At 40.4% G+C, this 25,099-nt stretch overlaps 1 protein-coding gene across 2 annotated transcripts in view; it reads right to left on the reverse strand.

The window, feature by feature from the left end:
- EVI5 (ecotropic viral integration site 5) overlaps nucleotides 1-25,099 on the reverse strand; it is a gene marked incomplete in the record, with an annotated part of 2,059,651 nt that overhangs the window by 593,958 nt on the left and 1,440,594 nt on the right. For both annotated transcript variants that reach the window (XM_044085676.1, XM_044085675.1), the window contains 1 exon segment: nucleotides 2,788-2,883. In XM_044085676.1, the coding sequence (XP_043941611.1) occupies nucleotides 2,788-2,883 (96 nt within the window).

The following is a 25,099-nucleotide window of genomic DNA, read 5'->3' on the forward strand; positions in this document are numbered from 1 at the left end:
ATTTGTCCAAGTGAGGGTTATGAAAGGGGTTGGGAAGGTGACCTAATGGTTAAGGCATTTGGCTTACAAACACATGGTGCAGGGTTTGAGTCTCACAAGGGATAATAGGCTAGGCTTACAATGGCTCACAAGGGCAGTTAGCCTAGTACTAACCTATAAACTTATGATGATAGCCAAGTTCAGCAAGATACACTAGATGTCTCCATTCTCAGCAACACTCTCCAGCTTATTCTGTGGTATTCACAAGTGTTGCAAGGTAAACTACAAGATGCAACTTCTCCAGCATATCCTGGGTCCCCCCTGTGGCTTCTTCAAGTGGACTAGACAGGTATATATTCCACAAGTGGAGTCCAGGTGCAGCCTTACTAGATGCCTAGGTCACCTCAACTGAGTCCCTCAACTAGGAAGAGCAGTCTATCTGCAATTCTTCAACACTATCAAAGCTCTTCACTCTTATAGCAAGTCCAGTGACCCTGTGAAGAAATCTCATCTCTTTCGGTTATCACACGAAGACCAAAACTACATGAGAGGACAAAAACACAAACTAACTCATTAATGAAAGTTTCATCCTGTGATTCTTTCTTCACCATCACAATCTCAGAACAGAACCTACAGTAATGCCACCACTGAAATCCTCTCTATATTCTCTTATGAATAAAACTGAAAAATACTTAACTCTTAAAATCTGCAGCTGCTGCGCTTCACTTGTAGACAGCAATCCTCTTTTCCGGGAGAAAACCATGCCCTCTTCTTTAGAGATATTGATTTTCATCACACTCATTTCACTCAGCAGATAACCATTCTAGTGCATGCTGGACATCAGTCACATGAGGCTGAGAGATCATTATCACCAGTAATAAACGTGACCCTCATTTACTCAGTGAATGCTCTTCATACCTTGGATATTATTTAATAAAATGCCCATGAATGTCAAACAAAAGAGGAGACAAAATATGCCCTTGAATGAATCCTTAACTACCTTGAATACACTTACATATCAACATGCAAGATATGGCAATTACTCGAATACAGAGACTGAATGTTACACAGTGGCAATCTTTGGACTCAGTGGGGTTGAAGCACTTCTTACAAGACATTCAGTGGTACACAGTTACATGCCTTGTCAATGGCCATAAAACTCAGACAGTGCTGGCAAACTCCTGTGATTACTTCAAATATATGTACAAAGACAAACAGCAGAGTTATTGATTTATGGCCAGAACAAACTCTGCATTGCTCCTCTAACTAAAGGTCTACCAGCTAGACAAATTCTCCTTTCCAGCACAGACTTTCCTAGGAAGACTGAATGGCATGATCCCCTCTACAAATGGGATACCTTTAACTGTCCTCCCTTGTGTAAGTGGGGGCCACCACCCCAATGTGTCAATCAAGAGGTACTGTTCTAACCTTCCACACAACACTTGAAAGGCACATTATGCATGACACCCAAATAACGTTCAGAACCTTTGGCATTTCTGGTCAAATCTTATTCACTTCCACAGATGTATTGCAAAAGAAGTGTACCTCCTGCATGACCTCATGTATACAAATGGATTCATTCTCACTATTTAATTCTGACAGTGCTTCTTCAAAAGGAGAACAGGAATCAGAATTTCCTCAAAATGCTCCTTACATATCCAGACAATGTCTCCAGCAAAAAGCAGTAGTTTTCCACTACTGCTGACAGCAGCCTAGAAAATGTCCTGCCTTCCTCTCCTGTGTCACTTGATGGCTTGCTAGAACCACTCTAAATCCATCCAAAAGTCCTTCTCATTGTTTCAACAAATGTTCTCCACACCCAGACAATTTTATAGTGACTCTTGCAGTTGGTGCCTTCCTGGGTTTTGATACCTATTGGTCAACTCTGAAGACTATTCTCCACTAGAAGTTTATGAAAGGCATCTTCCTTTAACATGCTGGCATCTCTCACCACTGCTATCCACCAGATGGTTCTAGGTTTACAATCACGACAATTACCAACCACCTTCTAAGCCACACCCTCTTGTCACTTCCTCAACCATTGAGATTTTGAAGAGAATCCATTCAGATTCAATATCACCAACCTCTGCAGGTATATGGGAAAAACTCTTATGGAGGTAGGAGCTAAACTTATCCTATGAAGGACAATGAGGCACGGAATACCAGGTACATATGTGGGTTTCCAGGGATATGTCCAACTACCACCCCCAACTAACCAACCTAAGTCACTACCAAGTGGAGGTCATTTCACAGCTCTGCACATCTCCTGATACAGGTGCCCAAAATATAAAACACCAGGTTTAATAACACAAATGGGAAACTGGTCATCAACCTTTGGCCCAAGGTGCACTACATATATGAACATATTTGTGTTTGGATATCATTTTTTTACCATGAGCAGCACACAGATAAGGATGAGGATTTACTATGTTGCCTACCACAAAGTTTTGTTATACACAACACAAAAGCTAACATTTTCAGAAATTTGCATGCTGCACAATTTTCTGGGAGGCAAAATAGTGCTGATATTTTGCTAGGATTCTTATAGTCTGCTGGTCTGCTTTCAAGTTTATTAGTGTCTGCAGAAACAATTTCTGCAGTTTCTGGGTGCATATTGATTTGTATTCAAACTTTAAATGTCTTAGATGCATTTTAGAAGCACATTATCTAATACTGGTTACATATTTACTAACGCTCACAAAGTACTCATGACATCACACTTGTGGTGTCAACAAAGATGTTTACTAAAATGATGAAAAATAGCATTACAATTTAAAACATGCTGTTTAGATAAAATATGTACACTACCTGAATTTCTAATTCGGCTATATGTTGTCGGAGTTCAGCTACTGCCGCCATACTGTCTGCTTCTCGAAGTCTTACTGCCATCACTTCTTCTTTACTCTACAACCAAAAGTGATCAAATAAATAAAACATCTGTATTTTTTTAAAAATTAATTAAGCTAAGTAATATGTTGAACTTGTACAAAGTAAAGCTCGAAAAATACACATTTTCAGAAGCAATACAAAAGTCAGGAAACATAAGCCCTACATCATTGCTATTTAAAAATGCGCCTCAACAAAGCTGCTGATTAATAACAATTACACCAAGCTATTATTTCTATAACCATAATAATGGCTTTATTCAGTTGCAATCAGCTTCAGTAAAATGCTCCTTTAGCAAGCTCATACAAAATGCCTTCTCTTCAAACTTGCCTGTCTCGGAGTATCAACTTTGCTCCTGTCAATAAACTGACAACAGCAGCAAATGACTTTCTTTCTGTCCAATACAGATGGTACAGTTGTATAAGTAAACTTACCATAACAGTAGATGTTCAAATGATCACTGCTGCAGTAGCCTTACCTATATGGGTTATACCCTGCCAAGGATATAACAGATAGTCAGATTCCAAAGCTTCAGGACACCTTCTACACACACCCTACACCACCTTATTCATGTGTACTAATCATAACAGTAACCCTAATTCTAAACATTACCTTACAAAACCTCTTTCAATAACAGTACCACTACACAAGACAAAAAGACACAAAATACGACAACAACGCATGAGCAGCACTGACTCTGTCCCCTTACCTAACCTAATACACAAACACTTGCATATTGATAACTGCTATAACACTGTTTCACACATTTATACAACCACCACTTTTTTTATTCAAACAAATTTTTGGGCATTTTCCTGCTTACCAACACTATATAAAACTAAATTCAACCAACTGTAATTCACTCAATTGGGGAATCCTTTTTTTTTTTTTTTTTTTTTTTTTTACTTTTTACACTCTCAAAAATCATTCTATCAAATCAAATGTGATTCTACCTTTTCAGTAGTTACAACCATATATGAATATACATACAAAAGATACACACGCACAAATGCACACATAAATAAATATGCTTAATGTTGATGCTCAACACTCACCTTTGAAGATGGAAGATCTCAATTGTGTGGGATCTTTTCCAAAGACAGATGCTTGGATTTAATTTCTGAAACTGAAACTTCAGTGCCACGCAAAGGGGAATGCTGCACTCCTGATTGTGCTGAACAAGGGATGAGACACTGAAGTCAGGTCCCCTTTGCCTGAGTTGGCGGTAGCTCGGATGGACATACAAGATCTCATGGTACTTACTGAAGAAAGAGTAGGGATTGTATTTACTTTATTGCAAGAAAAAATACAAAGAATACTTAGATTATATACATAAAGAAAGCATACTAAACTCAAAAATGTAACTAAAAATTAACAAATGTTTTGTATAAATTTCAGCACATCCTGACATGTCTTATAATTGCCATCTCATTATATGAATCACAGTACTAAACCATTCAAATTCTCTATAACACGTACATCCAAAAGAGAATATAATTATGTGAAACAGCATTATTCTTAATCCCATTACAAGTAAAATTCATGTCAAGATGAGAAACTGAAGAGATGCAAAATTTTAAACATTTGTTCATCAAAGAACTTTCCCAAAATTTTTGCAATCTGTCACGTTCTGTAACCCATGCAAAACGCACTCCTCTTTTCTGCAAGTGCAGTCCCCTTTCTCTCCTCAATAGCCATACTTCAGATTCCCTTTTAGCAATAATCACAGATGACCCAATTGCCAAAACAAATCTTTTAAAAATTTAAATTTCTCTACTACCTTCATTCTTAGACAAATGCACTCCTGAAGGTTCTCCTTTAACATTACCAACCCTAGATAACAAAAACAGTATGTAAAATGTGAGAATCCTATGACTATCTGACATGATATGTAGTCATTTGCCTACTGACTCACTCCTTTCTGTAACAATTCATTCAACCTCGAAAGATCTTAGTCTAAACTTCATATCTGATTCATTCTACCATTATAAAACTTTCCCATTAAAAACAGACAATCTCTCAAAAATATATTATACACACTTAACACACTGTTACAAAAAATAAAGTAAAACACTATAGAGTGTGCTGTATTAAACAGACCATTCCTCGGATATTGGTATAACACATCCCTTTTTGGGATTCAATCAATTTCCCTACAACGCAGAAAAGTACACATTAAATCCAGTTCAAATCTCTCATGGTACAAGAAAAGCCTAGAAAAGAAACTGGCCAGGCGCAAAACACATCTTTTCAACAAAAACTTTGAGTTACTGAGAATACAGTCTCCTTCCAAGCTTGAGTTGAGTCAGGCATTCTCCATACTACACAATCTCATTAATTTTGCACTATTAATCTCCCCCAAACTGGACACCAATACTTAAAAAAACTGTTTAGTAAACTGAATGCCATCTAGATACCCATTACAGACAAACCCTTTACTGTTTTTGAAATTAACACAATCCTAAAAGTTAAAATATTTCTGTGAAGTCTGTCATTGATGTAGTAAAATGGCCAACACTCTCACAGTGAAGGTGAGAGCAGGCTTGGGGAACCTTGATACAAGCATCCACAGCAGTATGTGTGCTCTTACTAGCATTCCCAGAAATCAATGCACTTGTTCTGGCCTTAAATCCAATCCTGATGGATGACGTGCACACATCACCACTATATAGGTATTCTACTCCCTTCCCCTACATGTGGCTTCTTTCACACACACGACCATGATGGATTCCTTCACCTGCCTCAAGTTGCCAAACATGTCCCCAAGTACTGCAGTCAGTGGTAACATGTAATCATCCATTTAAATGGCAGCAAACTGACCTGACTAGGACCACCATCTTCCTCCTCCTCCCTGAAAATGAGCAAGCTGGAAAATGCCACTCATTCCCATCTTCCTCCTCCTGTCCGTAGCCCTTTCATTGCCTTAGCCTGCATTTAAACCACAAGCATGCTTGTTCACTATCAAGGCTTTATTCATCTGAAACAGAAAGCTGGGAGAAAAGCTGGAAATCTCCCTGTCAAAAAAAAAAAAAAAGCTTGAGCCATTTCAGGTGATGTAGATGGATAAAGTCCTGACTGCAGCCTAGATGACCTGATATTGATGCATGACTTGGATGCCTGACAGACCTGGCCAGAAGGATTGGAGTGAACAGCCATTAATGGCTTTCTCATTCTGGGAGAGGAAGGCAACTCTGGCTCACTACTTGCTTGACATCTAGCTGGAACACTAGCCACTGAATGCAAACAGCATGAGAGTGTGAGAGCATGCTGCCCTGTGCATTTATGCATAGCTGAGCGAGGATCTGCAGGCAGGCTCCCTACTCCGGGAAGCAGCTGTGGAGCTCTAAAACCTGTCATATGGGGAGGGAATGGGTAGCCTGATCTGCCAAAAGGATGTTGGCTTGCATTCTTACTATCCGACTCACACCATGGGAGAACAAATGGGCTGATGAAGCATCCTGTATAGAAATAAATGTATCCCTGGACATTCACCCCCCCCCCCATATGAAACAATTGGCTAACTGGGTAAAAGCAGTGCAGTAGGGGGAATTAAAAAAAAAACAGCTTCTTTACATTTCCTAATTACATAAAATATACAGAAGCCAAATAATACAGGATTTAGGGGACATCCTTGCAGTACACACCTCTTTATTGCTACTTCTCCACCCAAAACTCATTAACTATTGGTCTTATTATAACCATCTCATAAGAATGACACATCTAAGACACAAATAAAAGGTATCTCCATACATAAAGATGTTATTCTCAAGGACTAATTCCAGCAGAGAACAAACAGGTTCCATTGTTAAATTATGTCTAATCAGAAAATCATGTAAGGCCCTCAGGCCATACTCATGGGGGATCACAGTAAAGAGACTGGTTATGTCCATAGTTACAAGTAGAAGGTTATCAAAACCATCCAGAGACTTAACAGTGGAGAACAAGTCTTTCAAGAAGCTGCCTGTATCCTTTAAGACAGTGGTAGCATAAGGCAAAGCTTTCTTGAGTTCATTTTCAACATACATGGATATGGATTCAGTGATCCATCCTCACCCAGAGACAATGGGACGTAAGGGAGGGTCCAAAAGATCTTTATGTATCTTAGGTAATCCACCAATGCTGGGAAACATAGGATGAGGTGTTTCAAAAAATTCATATAAATCTTGACTGATCCTTCTTTCCATCAATAGATCATAGGTGCTCCCTCTGATACGTTCAGTTCTCTGATTTACTTCTTTCTTACTCAATTTGTGATAAGTCATGTTGTCATCCAACATCAGTGAAACTATTACGATACCAGTCTGCATCCATTATTACTATGCAGCCACCTTTATCTGCTGGTTTAATCAACAAGCTATCTGTCCTTCTCAACTGTTGGAGAGCCTCTTTTTCTTTCCTGTTCAAGTTATAGAAACAATTCTTAACTTTATCTGTTGTACCTCTCACCTTGTTTATCTCATCCTCACACAATTTCATAAAAAGTTCTACTTGAGGAGGACTAACTGGAGTAAATAAACTCAATTTCTTATAGGTCTGCTGTTCCTTCGTAGAACCTTCTCCAAAAATACATTTCAGGGACACGTTCCTGCAGAACAACCTAACATCCGTCATGAATTCATTCACATCAGAAGAAACAGCTGGAATAAAAGTCAGTCCCTTATTTAACAGGCTGTTAACATCAGGATCCAGTGTGATCTTGGATAAGTTAACTACTAAGTCATTGCCCCCAATATTTAGTCCACAAACTTCTTTCGTTTGTGTTCTTGACTCTGCGTCCTCTGTGGCCTGTACGAATTCTCCCTCACAAAAAACGGCAACTGCCAGTTTACTGGTAGGTGCGTCGTCGCTTCTTTAGGTCTAGTGGCACAATTAATGGTGGTGTTGGAATTACTACCATCATTGGTATCATTAGCACCAGTACCTCCCAGATCCCTGGTGACAATTTCAGTTCTAACAGTAGGAACCTCCTCTCCTGTAGATGAAGTCGAGGAGGGAAAAGAACTTGATGAGGTAGTAGTTGTTCCACAAGGATGCAAAGTGTTAGCAGTCACTTTTACAGCCAAACCTTGTATGGCTTTCCTTTGTTTAGTAGTAGAAAAATGGGAACGTCCTCGATTGGTGTTATCCTCTCTAGGCCATTCAAAGATATGACCGTTAGTGAAATCCCTATGATCTCGATTCAGTTTACCCATTTTTTGTAGTTTAAGCTTATTGTCATAAGTGTTTAAGTTCACTCGTAACTGTTCAATCTGGCATAAATGCTGGTCCTGCAAATCACAACGTTCCAGTTCTTCTTGTTTCTTAGAAATAAAAGAGGAAATTTGTTCTTCTTCAGGTTTAAAAAAATCGATGAGCAGCCTCATGTATTTTTGGCTAGTTTCCAAATTAATCCTTTGCCATTGGGCTAACAGCTCCGGATAGGTGTTTCCATAAGAGGGAAGGCATTTAACTCTCATTCCTCTTGGCACTATCTGATGAAATAGGCAAGCTTCCAAATGGAAGCGTTGCCATTGAAGCCTTTTAAGGCGATAAGCAGCATTTTCTACTTCACGAAGCGTGTCAGAAAAACTAGCATCTACTGCAAGGTTTGTAGTATTAGGTGCTAAACAGTCACTACTAAAATTAATAGTTAAAAGTGGATTTGCAATGTCTCTAGAAAAACCAGGAAAATTGCATGATTTCGCTTTCACTGCTGCTCCTGTTTGCCCTTCTGCCATGTGTAGAGTGGGAGAAACAAACAATAAAACAGGAAATAAATTTTCCTCACCACTACTAAATACACCGAGGGTAGACTAGACAAATGAACAAAGAAAAAAGACCTTAGGTGTCGTCCACAGCTTTAGGCTGTTAAGACACAATTTATAATCGCTTAAAAAGTGAAGCTGACAGGATGTAAACTTCACTAGAATATGATGAACTGAAAAAAGTTAAGTATCCAAGCAGTTGTCATCCACAGATTCAAACTTCAGGCTGTTAAAACTCAATTTATTGAGAACTTAAAAAGTGAAGCTGGCAAAATGAAAGCTTCACTGAAATGCTGAAATAATTAGCCTAGTAATTAACATCCACAACTTCAGGTTTCAAGTTGTTAAAGCACAGTAAATAGATGCTTTTGTAAGCAAAGCTGACAAAAACATATACTTCACTGGAGTGTAAAAAGCTGATGAAATTGTCCAAAAGATCCAAGCAGTTGTCATCCACAGCTTCAAATTTCAGGCTGTTAAAACTCAATTTATTGGAAACTACATTATAGGAGACAAATCTCCACTTTGAACATTTATTTTTGTCCTGTGCCTTTAAGAACACCAAAGACAATTAGCTACCAGCTCTTGATTGTGTTTCCTTTATAAACAGGAAGAGCTAACCACACTTTTATACGATCTGAAGAAGGCATCTGCCGAAAGCGCTTATCGTTTGGACAATTTCATCAGCTTTTTACTTACAATACCTTGTAATTTTAAAGCTTTAACTATATAATTTGAAAAAAAACATTGCAACGAGTTCCAGTGTCTAGCTTGCAGCCAAACCTTTTGGCCACCAATAACTTTACTTTTTTGACCAACAATAAAATGGAGACCAATTTTTCTGCATTCTCTATTTAATGTACTAAATTTTATTTTGGCATTTCCACGGTATCCAAAACATTTCTTGTTTGCTCACTATTAGTAGTTATTAATTAAGAAATTATACTCTTATTTTGCTTCATGCATACTCTTGTTTAATAGCTATTATCTTCATACAGACTGCAAATCTAATTAGGTGTTATAAATTTCCTCTTCTTGTACATATAACCGTGTCTGGTTTACAAAGCTATAAAATCTGACGGTCAGCTCCTTCTGGGAACCATTCTGGATTCCTCATGGTTTCTGTCACTGCTTTCATTCATTTTAGTCTTATAGAGTTCTATTTCTTCAGTAAGGTATGCTAAATACACATGTATTCTCACTTGCTCTGCACACATCTAGTGCTTTATCCAAGATCAGTTTGTTTTTTGCAACAGAACAGTCTTCCTCTTCCCTGACTCTTTTTAATGCCACAAGGAAGTCCGTCTGTAGTAAATGAATGAAACATGCCAACTCTCACTTTTTTTTTTTTTTTTTTTTTTTTTTTTTTAACTCGGCCACACTCATTTGTGTGTCAATTTCCTGTACATCTTGGTTCTTTGTACAAAAAAATCCAACAAATAGCATATTTTTACTTTAGATAACAGCCTGCTTTAAATGTCTCTCTCATACTACTAACTTGTCTTTCACTTCTTTGAAGTTTAATGTCTTTTTTGTTTCCATCCTTGTACTATATCTTTTCTGGTCTTCTACAAACCCACTCACAGTGTGGAAGACTTCTGGACCTAAAGCTTCTAGTTCTCTGCCAAGTTACCAATTAACTTGAAAGACCTTGGCAGCTCTTGTGAAGTCAACATGCAAATAAAGGTATGGGTCTGGTGGTAACACACTTGCATGTGAAAAAGACAGTCACTCTGGAGGTTTTGTGAAAACTATCTTTAGTATTATATTTTTATAGAAAAATATTTGCTAAGTTAGAAAGACTGAACTACTCAACAGCATTTCTAGCACCACGCAAGACATTTTGTACGAAGAAGTCAAGAAAAGAGATAAGGCAAGGTGAATGTTAACAATTCAACAGCCTTACTGCAAGTTTAGAGATGATGCATACCAAAACATATATACCCCTAACTGTAAAACTTATTTTTAAAGCTATATTTAACAGCTGTTATGGCAGCTAACTTGCTTAAGTGACTAAGGCAATCAAAACAAATTACCTATGCTGTTGGCTCTTGCTGGAATTTATATTGAATTGAACTTACATTTTTATACAGACTTCACACTTCGGTTACAAGTTTTCAACTGTATTAAAGCTCTACAACAATTTTTTGTTTAATGCTGCTTTCCAGTAAAAGGAAAAATGTAATTAACTCTGGTCAGCAACTCTAATGAGTACCCAAAATGACAAATTCCAAAATAACAGATCATGACAAAAATGTACCAAAATATTGTGTGCAACCATAAGTAATGTTTATTTTTTAAACAATAAACATCTTTATTAAATTATCACTTATGACATAGGCAATCATACATTTATATAAATAAAAAACATATTGACAAAATCTCAGCTGCAAGCATTTTACATCACAGATCATATTGACATAATCCTAATTGCAAACATTATGCATCAATTATAATCTACCCAATCATCGTCAGTCAAACATTACATAGCTCATTCAAGTCCTGTCTTCTTTTAAACATCACTCCTTCCCTGTATGTATTGTTTCCTCATTTCCAATTTTTTCCTCTGTAATTTGCTCCTACCTTTTTTTAAAGATCCTGATTTTAGTTGTGTTCTCTCTCTTACTATATTAACTACTTCTAGTACAGCTGGTTTAGACTTTGATTTACATTTTCAAGTAATGACCTTTTTTGGCAGTCACCATAATTAGACTCTGCAAATCCTTACTATGTCTAGGCAATTCTGATTCTTTATCATAGCTCAGAAAAATCATTTCCCTTGTTAAACCAATTAGCTAACCCAGTATCTCCGACAAAGAAGTCTGCAGGGAATCTTTACAGTCTGCCAACTCACTACACTCCCAGAAAATATGTTCCCCAATCACCTCTTTCTTCTCCATCGCACCACCACCATTTGCTGTCTACCTGAGGAAAAATTCCCTGGAGTCTACTTGGGGTATAAAATATCTATGTAACATTTCCAAGCAAAAATCCTATATCTTCTAGATTTTGTTGCATATTTGAGACACATACATATATCACCTATTGCTTCTTTGTGAATTGCTTATCCAATCTCTTCCCAATAATTTCCAATCTCCTCTGATTGATTCTTATAGTTATCATCCAATATTTTACATGCTCTACTAATTACTCCTTTATTAATGGCAGCTTCTGTTCTACAGTCTACTAAAAATTCTACCAGTGCTGTTCTTTCATATAGGACCCCCTATTTCTTTCTCTTTGCCTGGACTCTGATCTAAATCCTTGATAGGGAAGGCACTCTCTAACCTGCAGTCCAAATAAATTCTTGGTGTCTTCCCATTCTATTACCATTCCCTTTCTAGTTACTTGCTCCCAAATGCCTTGGTTCCTTTGCCAGTTTTCTCCACTAAATTCCAGTCCCCTTTTGCCTAATGTCTGTATCCATAACTCCAGTCATCTCTATCGGCAGAATTTCCTTCCTCCATTGCAGTGTTAGCTTAGTACTTGGAATACTTTCTGCTACTGTATGAAAATATTTTGCATGATTACTGACATTCTCCTTAAAGACCTGCATCCAAAATCCCAGTCTTTCCTTGTTTCTTCAGCTTACCCCATTACATCAGTATCCCTTTCCCCTTTGAATTACAGGTTTCTGCTTGTGCTATGTATAGGAGCCTTAACTGCATAGCTCTGAAATACCACTTCAAATCAGATAATCCCAATGTGCCTTGTTCTATTAGGAGAATCAGCTTACCCCACTTAACGCTTGCTGTCTTCCCTTCCTAGATAAAATCCTTCAGCTCTTTATTAGTTGCTATCCACAACTTCTCCTCTGGTTGACAAAAAACAGACTAAAGAGACTTGTATCTTATTATACATATTCATATAACAAATCCTCCAATGTCTCAGTTTTTGTATTCTCTTTTTAGTCTCTTCCCACATATCCTTAGCCGTCAGACAGGAATCGTTTTGAATCCATAATCCTAAATACTTATTTTACTATGTCCCCATAAACATGGATATTGCTGAAACCAATTCCTGTGCGGGTACACAATTTACAGCTATTGCCTTTGTTTTGGCTTCATTAATTTTGTATTCTGAAAAGATCTGAGACTGTCTCAAAATGTTCCACAACACTGAAATTTCCATTTCTTAACTGACTTTACTACCTGCCCCTCCTCAGAGTTAAAAGTTCAAAAATAATTTGAGACATATTATGACTTTGGTTCCTTGGTGGGAGAGGAATTTAGAATGGTAGGGTTGACCAGTGATGCCTGCAAACATGCTGAATGGTACTGCATGCAGGAGTATAAAGTTATTGATTTACTAACTGGAAGACATTAAATTGACTGCAATTTTTGAGGTAAGGCCTGGTGAGGAGGGGAGTTATATGGCAAGGATAGTTAAAGTTTTCCTTTTGAAAGGAGCGTGCATGAGATCCATCTCCTTTTTTTTAGTATTGCCTTGCCATTTTTTCATACTCTACTACTTTGGAGGATTTTTGCTGGTTATATTTAAAGAGTTAACAAAAGAAAAAGAAAAAGAAAAAAGCCCTAGAGATGGATAGACCACTTCTTTGGTACTTCGGAACGGAAAACAAAATCATCTGACTGACATTCTATATTAACCTGCCTCACTCTTCAGTTTTTTTTTTTATCACCTCAGCTGAAGAATTTCCAAATGGATCTTTATCAGGAAGGGCATTTAAAATTGGGGATTATATATCTTCCGAGATATTCTGTAGTTTAATAAAATCATTTCTACGCATGACATTTCCAGCAGTAACTGTTCTGCAGAAGCATCATAAGTACTTTTTATAAAGTGCTCAGTGACTTTAGAAGCAGGATTAACCATTTCCAACAGACCCTCTCAGTTAGGGAAGTTAGCCAAAGGCTGTTGCACAGTTGCAAAAACTGATAGATGATATTTTGATACACGTGCTTGGGAAATTATTGCCCAAAAGGCCAAAGTGGAAGATTTATACATTTCATTTCCGAAACCTTTAAAATGCACAATTATTCCTGCCATTTGGGACAGGACTGGCAGAAGAAGGGCATTCAAGATGGCTGCACATTGATTAACAGCTTATTTCTAGCTCTCCCAGTGTGAAAACAGAAACTCAGCAGCCAAGGCCAGTAGACTTGTGTTTATAGGTACATTTCAGTAACTTAAGTGCACTGCCTGGATACCAGGAATAAAGAAATACAGATCATCTGAAAAAATCAGCTACAAAACAGGAGGAAGAAACATTGACTGGGGAAAGTTCTGCAGCTGTTCAGCAAAAAGTAATGAAAGCTTCAGACATAACTTCCAATAACCTTCAGTTCAAACAATGCCCCTTCACACTATCAAATCAATAATACCCCAAGTACCCATGAAATGGTTAGGTACCTGGGATCACATGTTGACCGCTTCCTTAACGTCGACCACCACAAGTCTACCTTCATCACTAAAATTTTCCATTTAGCTCACTTGATTAGTAAAGGCATCATCTCGAAAGCAAAAGAAGTTATAACCCCCTATACTCAGCACTTCTCCGGCCCATGACTGAGAAAAACACCCCATTCAGTATGCACCATACTAAGCACCTACAGCAATTAGACAGACCTCAGACGTTTCTAACAAAGATGATCAAGGGCCTAAAGCATGTGCAATACATGGACCGACTAAAATCCCTGTCACTATACTCCATATCGTTACAGACTTCTTAGGTGAGACTTATGCCTGGAAATTGAATTCAGAGCAACCCATACGTAATGAACTTACTGTAAATCCATACATCAAATGGGTCTAGGGCTAACCATTCCAGGGACTTAAATATGGCCTGCAACTTAAATAGGACATGCTGGAGGGACAGATTTATTTCCCAGCGACTGCCACATCTTTGGAACAGGCTGCCAATTCATGTGAAACAGAGCACCTCTAGAACACTGTTCATGAGTGGATGAGGCACCATAAATTCTTAGCAGCGATAGTGCCCACAACCCTCCTGGACATGGGCAATCTCCACTAAATGCAATCTTGGGTATTGACTAGTACTTCCACAGTAACAGACTGGATTGAACCGGCTAGGCTTAAAATGACCTCCAGGTTGACAGCCTACTAATCCCATATGATCCTATGATAAGACAAATGAATACAGACCTGGTTAAAATAAACAAAATACTGATGGAGTATATTAACACAAACGAAAGTCTGGAAAAAATGGAAGAAGCTTTAAACAGATATTCAGATGAGATGATAAGGCTGTAAAAATCAGAGATCGAAATGAAGAAAAGGCTAGCTGAATAAGAGACTGCTCAGTAAGAAAAGTTTAAAAAAAGAATAGACAGAGGACACCTAGGGAAAACCTGAGATTTTCAGCTATACCAGAGAAGCTGGAAGGAACAGACTGCATTAATTTTATGCAAGCACAAATAATCAGCTGGACTGGTAATCCACAGTAGGAGTTGTTAGTTGAAAGAGCATATCGTGTGTATGCTCCAAACCTGGCTATAAGAAAGCAACCTACACCTTTAATAGTAAAGGTGCAATCCTACAAACAGAAAGAGTTGATTCTGACAAAACTGTGGCAGAAGGACAAAGTACTAAAAGTGGGAGACAGCAGAGTGTTTGTGGAGAATGACTACTCGTTGCACTCCAGACAGAAGAGGAGCAAATGTATTCCACTATTCAGGGAATATCAAAATGCAGGTGTGAAATGCAAACTCCTGTACCCAGATGTCATCAAGGTATTCTACCCTGGAGGGACAAAATCATTTTTTGAAGAAGTACATGCTAAGGAGAAAATTCAAAAGTTTGTCCACAAAGGTAAGCTGTGAAATAGGAGATTCTGCTTCTCGTTCTGCTGGTAATAAAGACCACAGAGGGACTTGTACCTGTGAAACCCTTTCAAATTTTAAAATAGAAAATGTTGGACAGAAGGAAGGGAGCAACAGAATTGACTAGAAGAATTGAGAGTACACTGGAAATGATGAAGAGACAAAATTTTGGAGATGAACAGTAATAAAATCAGTAACTTAATATGGGATTACAATGCAATAATTGTATTTGTGAAATATGACAGAACAAGAAAATCTGGAAATATTGGACCTTTTCAGAATTTGTTGGACGTGTGGTTTACTGTATGTCATTAATGTTCAGAAAAATGCTTTAGGGAGGGGAAGAGGAGGGTGAAAGTTAACTAAGTAAATATTTTTTCTTTTTCTTAAATAGTACTAATTTTGTGGCATGTGGCTTTCTTAAAAATAATTGAAAAAACTTTATAGCATGTTAAGTGCAATAGGAATTGTAAACAGGTGTTTTCCTTTCCATTTATTTCTCCATTCTGTCTTTCTTCTTGTTCAACTTTAAGAAATGTAGGCACTGCAATGTATATAAAAAAGGCTAGTTAAAAAGCATAAGAGAAAAATTAATGTGCTTTTTCACATTCTTGCGTGGGGGAAAGATTGGATTAAAGACCTTTGATTTAGTAACAAGTTTTAAGAGAGAGCAAATAAATGAAAAAGAACACTGAATATTATGAGGCTTTTTCTAGCAAATACTTGTATGCTCATTAACAATTCTGGAGTTGGTCTTCATGTTTCCAAGGAAACAATCTGATAAAGAAAAACTGGAAGCCTGGTTTTCATGTCTCCATGGAGACAATCTGATAGAGAAACTGGGTACAGTCTGGTGGAAAGTGATTGGCTGAGGAAAAAGGAAAAGACAAATTGGCTAGGAGATGATGTTCTCTGCAAACATTCAGGGGCTTTCCCAAGGTAGTTAATGCTATCTGAAAGCATCCAGGGGTTTTATCTGCGTTGGCCTTCTCTCATTCTACTTCTCTGATGGGTTACGGATCCGATCCTTGGATCCCACTCGGACACCTTCTACAGACTTTAGCTTCCAGGCTTGAGCTCCTCCCTTACCCATAATCCTCTGCCCCTAGCTCTACCTCCTCAGATCGAGTTTGCTGCCTGTAACAGAAAGACAGAAGAAAGGAACCAAGGACTTAACCTGGAATGTAGGTTCCAACAAAGGCTTTTTCAGATACTTTTTGGAGGGGATGGTTGGGTGGGAAGGTGAAGCAGAATGAGAAAAGGACAATGCAGACACCAAGTTATGGTAAGTACATAACTAATAAATCTGATGTCTCTCTCATTCTGCTGCACTGATGGGTCAGAATCCCAAACTACATGATTTCTTCGGTGGCCTCAAGGAAGGATACACTAGAGCACCAATGAGCCAAAAGATGTCCTGCTCATGGAGACCATGTCCAACTTATAATGGGTCACAAAGGTATGAGACTTAGACCAGGTTGCTGCAGCACAAATGTCATCAATTGGCACACTATATGAAAAGGCTGCTGATGCAGCTATGGATCTTGCTGAATGGGATTTTGGAACACTAAGCGATTTCAAACCATTTTTCTCATAAATACATGATATGCAACTGGTTATCCACTTTGCCATTGTCACTTTAGAAACTGTTCAGCCCTTACTGTTACACAAGAACGAGACAAATAACTGATCAGATTTTCTGAATTGCTTTGTTCTATGTAGGTAGAAATGCAACTGCGAACATCCAAGCAGTGCAACATACATTCTCCTTTGTTAGAATAGTTAGAAAACAACATTGGTAACCAAATGCACTCACTCATGTTAAGACTCTGCGGCCACTTTTTGCATGAAGGATGGATTAGCATGTAGGGAAACCTCTATCCTTGTGAAAAATAATATAGAGAGGTTTATCAAACATGCCTGAATTCAGAAACTCTTCTTGCTTTGGTAATGGCCACAAGAACAGCAGACTTCCAGGACAAATATTTGAAGTCACAGTCATTAGCCAGTTCAAAGGATTTTTGGGTCAACCCATTACAGAATGACAGTCAGATCCCATGGAGGAGTGGGGTCTTTGATCGGAGGCCTGAAAATAAACACTCCTTTCATAAAGGGTTTACATAAACTGGTTGAAGCAATACAACCCAAAGGTAGTCCCAAATGAAAATTGGAAATGACCGCTAACTGGACCTTAATAGTCACAAAACTGGAACCTTCTTTAAATAAAGACTCAAGAAAGGAAAGAATATATCAGACATCTGACATGTTGTCCATGTGAAATCGCAATAGCCCCCCACAGGGAGTGTGTCCTGAAAAGCTTGCAACTACAGGTAGTCAGCTCTCATCTCCAGGACATTTATACGCAATCTGGTCTCTAGGTATTCTACATGCCTTGGACCATCTTCACCTCAAAATGCCCCATCTGCACCCTAAATGGGAAGTGTTCGGGGGGATAAAGAGTCTGCCTACTGACAGATGGGAGCAAATCCACCTTTCTAAATGACTTCTGCAAATATTGGTCAACCTGATAGAACAGATAGGGACTGATGTAGAACTGACCATTGAACAGCCAATATCCACTGTAGAATGCGCATATAACATCTGGCTAGAGGCACCAAGATTAAAGCAGCTGCCACACACCGCAGAGCCCATATCATTAATTTCGCAGGAGGAGAGGGATGAGATAATATAGCTTGGACATGAAGAGTCAAAGTGTTGATGCGATGCTGGGGTAAGGAGGCTACCTGCGTAATGGTGTTCAGATGAGCCCCGATGAATTCTAGAGTTTGTACCAGCAATGGTTGTGACTTGTCTGGATTTATGGTGATGCCTAGGATGTATGATATCCAGTAGATATAGTCCCTGGCCTGAGAAAGTTTACACTAGGCGGAGGCAGTTAGGAGCCAATTGTCTAGATATGAGAATACCTGAAACCCTTGCAGTCAGAGATGAGCTGTGACCGCTGCCATGCATTTGGCAAACACCCAGGAGGCTGTGGTGAAACCAAAGGGCAGGTCTCTGAATTGGAAGTGATTGGCTCCCATGAAGAAGCACAGGTGACTTCTGGAGTGCCTGTCTATTTTTATGTGATAGTATGCATCCTTCAAATCCACAAAGCACTTTGAATAATCTTTCTTTAGTAACAGAAGGCTAGACTGAACAGTCACCATCCAGAACTCATCTTTCTTTATATATAAATTGAGTTTGCTAAGGTCTAGGATAGGCCTAAAGTCCCCTGTTTTCTTTGGCACCAAGAAGAAATGGTAGTAAGTTCTGGATCTTTTCTGTTCAGCTGGGACCTCTTGGATCTTTTGCAGTAATCTTTTGATTTCCAGAACTGCCAAGTCCCTCTGGCTGGGTGGAATGTCGGGGAGCTTCTTTTGAACTTTTGAAGGTGGGGATAGAAAGGGGAATGTAGCAGCCTCTGGATATTATGCTTTGCACCCAAACATTTGAAATTATTTGGGCCCAGGTGCCTGGGTGCACGGAGAAATGGCCCCCAACTGCCTCCAGAGCTGGACAGTTGGGCAGCATTGCAGGAGCGCTGAAAGGGCTCATCAGAAAAGGGTTCCCTAAAGCCCTGGTTTTGCAGGGTCCCTCTGCCAATACGGTGGTGTCTCCTATTAAAGCCTCTTCCTCTGCCTCTGGAGGAGTACTCTCCACTTTGATCGGGAAAGGAACCTTGTGAGTTTTGGAACCAAGTCTTCTTAGTCCCTCTGAGTTACTGAATAGGCTCGCTGGGGGATGGGAATACTTGATCCACACAGTAGACAAGGTCTTGCACCTTTTCTTGGTCGCTGCAGGTCAGGGTGTCTTTAACTGATGGTCCAAACAAGGAAGAGCCATCAAAAGGGGTGTTGACAAAAGACACCTTTAAAGGGCTCCGTGGAATCACAAAGCCTCAACCATGGATGTCTGTGTATCACAATGCTGGTGCTGGCTGCCCTTGAGGAACCTTCTGCAGAATGGGAACAACCCTCATGGAAGAAACTGCCAGGGAAGTAGGAGTGGTCACCTTTGGAGAAACCTTATCCAGCTCCTCCTTAGGCAAGCACTCCACCAAGGACTCAGAGGTTCCTTAACCAGGTGTCTCTGTAGGCAAATAAAATGTGCCAAGCAATTAAGTGCTCTAAGTGAAAACAGTTGTGGCGGTGCGCTTCCTGAACCTGTCCAGTGCTCCGGACTCCTTTCTTTGGTGTGTGAACAGTCAAACTCTGCTGTACAAGCTCTTTCTTTGTAGCTGCTCCCACCACCATAGCATCAACAAGGATGCCCTTGCTCCAAAAAGTTTGATGCTTGGGGGGAAAAATGATTTTATCTAGGCACTTTTTTACAGGCTCTATGGTGTCCAGCTCCTTCCAGGACTGATGGGCGACAAGATCTACAACAGCATCCACCGGGGGGGGGCTACCCAAGAGATGGAGATGGGCCCACCCCAAATGCCTCCAGAAATACAGACTCCTCCGAAGGATTTTTGGACAACCAGCCACCTGTTTGCTTTAAAATTTCTAAGATGTCTGCTAAGGAGACAATGCCCAGTGGTGATTTGGGAGATCCTTCTCCCATATTGCAGTCTGTATCCTCAGTAATGGACTCCATAGCAGAGTCCAAGTGCCTCCTCTTGCACGTCCTCTTCCATGGAATCTCCTCCGTGGGATATTCAGGAGAGGTGCTGGAAGAGGAAGGGGCACCTCAGGTAGAAGGGACTGGAGGTCCTTAGAGGTGGGCTGACTCTGTACAGAAATCAAAGGTTCAAGGCCCAGATCCGATGCAGGAACACAGAGGAGCAGAAGTCAAAGAGTCCAGTGCTGTCTGCAGAGAAGGCCTTTTCCAAAACTTAGAAAGCAGAAGGTCCTGGGGATACCCTTCTCCACTCCCTCAGAGCTGAAGGCCCAGAGGAAGGAAGGAGCACCCCAGAACCCCAATTTCCAGACAGAACCAGACCTGCAATATTGAGGGTCAAAGCTCCAAGGGGGAAGGAAATATCTAATAAAACCAGAGCCGAACCTCGCCCCTTGGATCCGGCCATGACATCACAGATACAGGACTCACTTCAATCTGAGAATTTCGGAACAGAGGTAGTCAAGGTCATGGTCCACATCGAGGAAGCAAAAGTCCTCTGATCTGACCACGAATCCCTCAGGAGAATGCTGTCCTGAGGCTCCAAAACTGCTACTTGGATAACAGAAGAAGAAAAAGGCGTGTCAGGGACTCTCTGAGTTCCACGAGGGGACAGAGCTGGAAGTACTCCCATCTGGATCAGAGCCTTGATAATGGACCTAACCATCTTGTCCACACCATCGTACAAGGCTTCCAGAGGATCTGGAAGAAGCCACTGAAGAAGACTGTGAGTGCCTAAGAGTTTGGAGTATCTTAGTCGGCACTGTGGGAGATACAGATCTCAAGGATCTCCCAGGCAACCAAATCCTGGACTCCAGATCCAGGGATTTACAGAGCTGAGGAGCTGTCTGAATGTTTGGATCTGAGTTGGTAGGATCCAAAGCAGTAGTTGGTTTGAAAAATTCTGGTACAGAAAAAAAGGCTCACTGTGAGCTGTCAAGTATATCAGATCCGAAGAAGCCGACATAGGTCTGGCACCGACATTCTCGGATCTGGCTCTTTGGTAATTTTTGCAGGAAGCTCTGAGGAAGTCCTGAAGTCCTTATGGTGGCACATCTTAGCCTCGGAGCCCGGCTGGTCTTTAGAGAGGGGGGGGGTTAAGCCCCTGGAGAAGACAAAGGAGCAAGCAAAAGATCCTTCAAAATTGACTCATTCTTCCTCTCCTGGACTGCCAGAGGATTGAAATCTTCACAAATATTGCAAGGGGAATCCAAATGGTCTGCCCCCAGAGAGTAGACACATTTATCATGTGCGTCTGCATGAGAAATTTTTCTGTCACAATCAGGGCACTTCTTAAATCCACAGTTGGTTTATCCATCATGAAAAATAAAGTTAATATCAATGCAAGGTTAAATATAGAGAACTATTAGAAATTTTTTTTTTTTTTTAAGAAAAATAGGGCCAAGGCCTGAAGGGATAGGAAAGGTGGAGGAAGAACCTAATGCCCTTGCACACTGAGGATGGAGATCAGTATGTCTAAACTATGGCAATGCTGAGACCATATACTTTTTAGGTACCACTGTATTTTCCTCATGTGTAGTCTTGCATATGGTACGAGAAGGATGCAGGAGGCCATGTAACCCAAAGCCTGCAGGAATTTCCTTGCAGATAGCTGAGTTAGAGTTGCCAAGGTTTTGAAAGTTGAAGCCAGCTGTAATTGTTTTTCGGATGTCAGAAATGCCATCTGGGTTGTGGTGTTTAGGAGTGCACCCAGAAAAGTTATCTGTTGTGATGGTGTCAAATTTGACTTTTTTATGTTTACAGAGAATCCCAGGAACTTGAGGAGGTTCTGTACAAATTCTAGATGCTGGAGTAAGACATCCTTGCTGTCTGCCTGAATTAGACAATCGTCCAGATAAGGGTAAATTTGAATTCCCTTGAGTCTGCAGTAAGCTACTACTGGAGCCAGGCATTTGGTGAAGACCCTGGGCGCAGTAGACAATCCAAAGGGCAGCGCGGAGAATTATAAGTGCCTCGATCCAGCCTTGAACCTGAGGTATTTTCTGCGATCTTGCCTGATGGGAATGTGTAGATATGCCTCCTTTAAATCCAAAGTTACCATCCATGCATCTTTGGACAGCATTGGAAGTAGCTGCTGTAGGATAAGCATCTTGAATTTTGGAATCTCTAGAAAGGTGTTCAAGACCGACAGATCCAGAATGGGTCTCCATGAGTTTTGCTTCCTTGGGACCAGAAACAGTCTTGAGTAAAAATGTTTTCCCATCTCTGAAAGAGGAACCAGTTCTATGGCATTCATAGCCAAAAGAGCTTCCACCTGGTTTAAGGCCTCCGTCCATTGATGTTTTGGAAGGTCTGGCCATCCGCTTGGCCTTGGCAAGGTATGAAAATGTAATTTGTAACCTCTTAAAACCACATCCAAAACCCATTTGTCTTGGGTTATTTGAGTCTAATTTTGATAAAAAAGAGAGTTTTCCTCCAAGAGGGGCTTCCAGGCAAGAAGTTCCTGTAGCCCAACAGAGGGAGTCATTGAGTTTGTTTCCTTTGAGATTGTGACCTGTCCTCTCCTCCCCTAGGGGTGGAAGCAGACCACTGTCTTGGTCTATAAGCAGCTTGTGATTGAGGCCTCCCTCTGGAGCGTCTATATCTACCCCTCTGAGGCCTGTCTGAAGTGGGAAAGGACCAATTTTTTGAAGGCCAAATCCTGCTAAATCTAGGTGGCTGTACTTGTAAGAAATCTTTAACTGTTTGCATGGATTTCGCCTTATCCTCCATTTTTTTAATCACCTCTTCAGCTTTTGATCCAAACAAAACATTATGCTGAACAGGAGCATCCAATAATTTAGCCTTTACTTGTTCAGGTAAATTTTATTCCTTTAGCCATGCATGCCTTCTGACTGTGCCAGAGGCCGCAGCCCTACAAGAAGCCTCCAAGGCATCAAATCCACAGTGTAAACCATGTTTGCCAACCTGTTCAGTGGCATGCAGTAAGTCATGTAATTCCTTATCATCTGCACAGGCAGAAATGGAAGTAAGCTTTTGTTTTAAGACAGACAAGAGAAATTGCTGGTATGTAAGCATATGAAACTGACAGTTTAAAGCCCTAATGGGCAAAGAAGCAGAAGTGTACACCTTTTTGCCCCATCTTTCTAAGGATCGAGTAGGAATGGGATTTTTGGCAGAAGCGGCCTTAACTCCCTTAGGACCCTGAGAAATGGTTTCAGGGTCAGCAGCAGGGTTCTTGTATAAAAACTGATGGGAATCAGGAACCCTGTAATATCTATCAGGCTTAACAGGAGCAGGAGGAAAAGAGTCAGGGGTTAAGTTAGCCTCCAAAAAGGCATCATCCACAATATCCAAAACAGGAGGAATAGCCAGGGGTCTATGTTGGGGAAGAAGAAGGAAATCCCTCAGTCTTTTCTTGGATTCCGAATACTCCTGTCCTTCCCAGTGGAAATGTTCCCTCATTTCATGCAAAGTTTCCCCAAAAGAGAAATCCTCAGGGGGAGAAGCTGAAGGAATGGATTCTTCAGCATCAGAATCCTCATAAGGAGGGAAAGAATATTCCTGATCAGAAGAAGAAACAGAGGAAACAGAAGCCTGATCAGAGAAATCATAATAAACATCCTGCCTTGGCCTTTTGTCTGGAGGGGGATGTGAACCCCTAATCATAGTAAGTAAATCCTCCGCCATCTTGAGTAACTGTTTCTGTGACTTGGGAGCCGGTTCAGAAGAGGCCTGTGTTGAAGTCTTTGATTTAGAAGGAGTCTTTTGCCTTTGCCTTTGGCTTTGCTTTTACTAGTAGCTGAGTAGGCCTGAAAACCCCTTCGGAAGCCGGTACCTGCACAGCGGCTCCGGACCCATCCAAAGGGGCATTGTCCGAAGGTCCTGCAACAGAAATATTTAAAGGTCTGGTTGACTCCTCATGAGAGTCCATTTCGGCCGTCAGTTCTGAAATGGCTGACGACAGGGGCTGCAAAAGTGCCTCACTGACGACGGCTGAACCTGAAGCTGGCTCCGCATGTGTGCTGTCATCAGATTTGGACCTCGGAGGCCTGTCTTTATCCTTGCGACGTTTGTGAACTCCGGTAGCCGGAACCGTATCCGACGACATTTTGTAGTTAAAGCGCCTACCGAAGTAATGAAAAGCAAAATCGTACCTTCGCTTAATGGTACGTTGATTGAATCTAGCACAAAACCGACAACTAGCTACATCGTGGTCAGGGCCTAAGCAAGGAATACAGTAAGAATGAAAATCCTTATGAGGTATTTGCTTCCCACATGAAATACAATTATTAACTTTTTCTGACATCGGAGTGGAGCAAGAAAAAAGTTTCCCCAACGGGGTACTTAGCTTTGAGTGGAGAAGAAAGTCTTTGGACCGAAGTATATAGAAAAATTCGTCACGAGTCAGCCGACCGGCACTTGTGAACTGCTATCACCGCACGGCAAGAAATACTGGAGAAGATGGCGTCGGCTGTCAGCTTTATACTCCTAGTGCTCTGACGTCAGGGAGCATGGTTGAACAGCCGACGCCGGACCCAGACATTGGGATTCTGGCCAACCGAGGGCTGCCTGCCGACAGAGGAGAACCCTACAGTCATGACTGCAACAGTGAAACACGATGAACATCTGTGGAAACTGACACAGTCAATGTTCAGGAGTGATAGGCCAGTGAATTCCCATATGACAGAGTAATAGGTTCATAGATTGGTTCATAGATTAGTATTAGGCTAACTGTCCTTGTGGACCACTTTAAGCCTAGCTAATTACCCCATGTGAGAATCAAACCCTGCACCTTTTGTTTGTACGGTAAACACCTTAACCATTATGCCAACCTCCCACCCTATGGATGGCTGAGGATGAAATTCAAGAGAATGTGCCACAGGAAGATGCTATAAAACTTTCTACAGAATGCCTGCAGGAAATTGAAAACAAAAAATGTGCCCTCAGTTTAGAAGAAAATGAGCTAAGACAAAAGTTGCTTGATTTAATAAAGACATATATTACGACCAATGAAAGAAATAGACTGCAGGTCAATAAAACCCAAAATGTCAGAAGTTTGATAGAACAAATGAACACAATATTTAGGACTGAACATACAGATCC

This window comes from Protopterus annectens, chromosome 10.part0 (genome assembly GCF_019279795.1).
Source record: "Protopterus annectens isolate FY-2018-M chromosome 10.part0, PAN1.0, whole genome shotgun sequence".
NCBI lineage: Eukaryota > Metazoa > Chordata > Ceratodontiformes > Protopteridae > Protopterus > Protopterus annectens.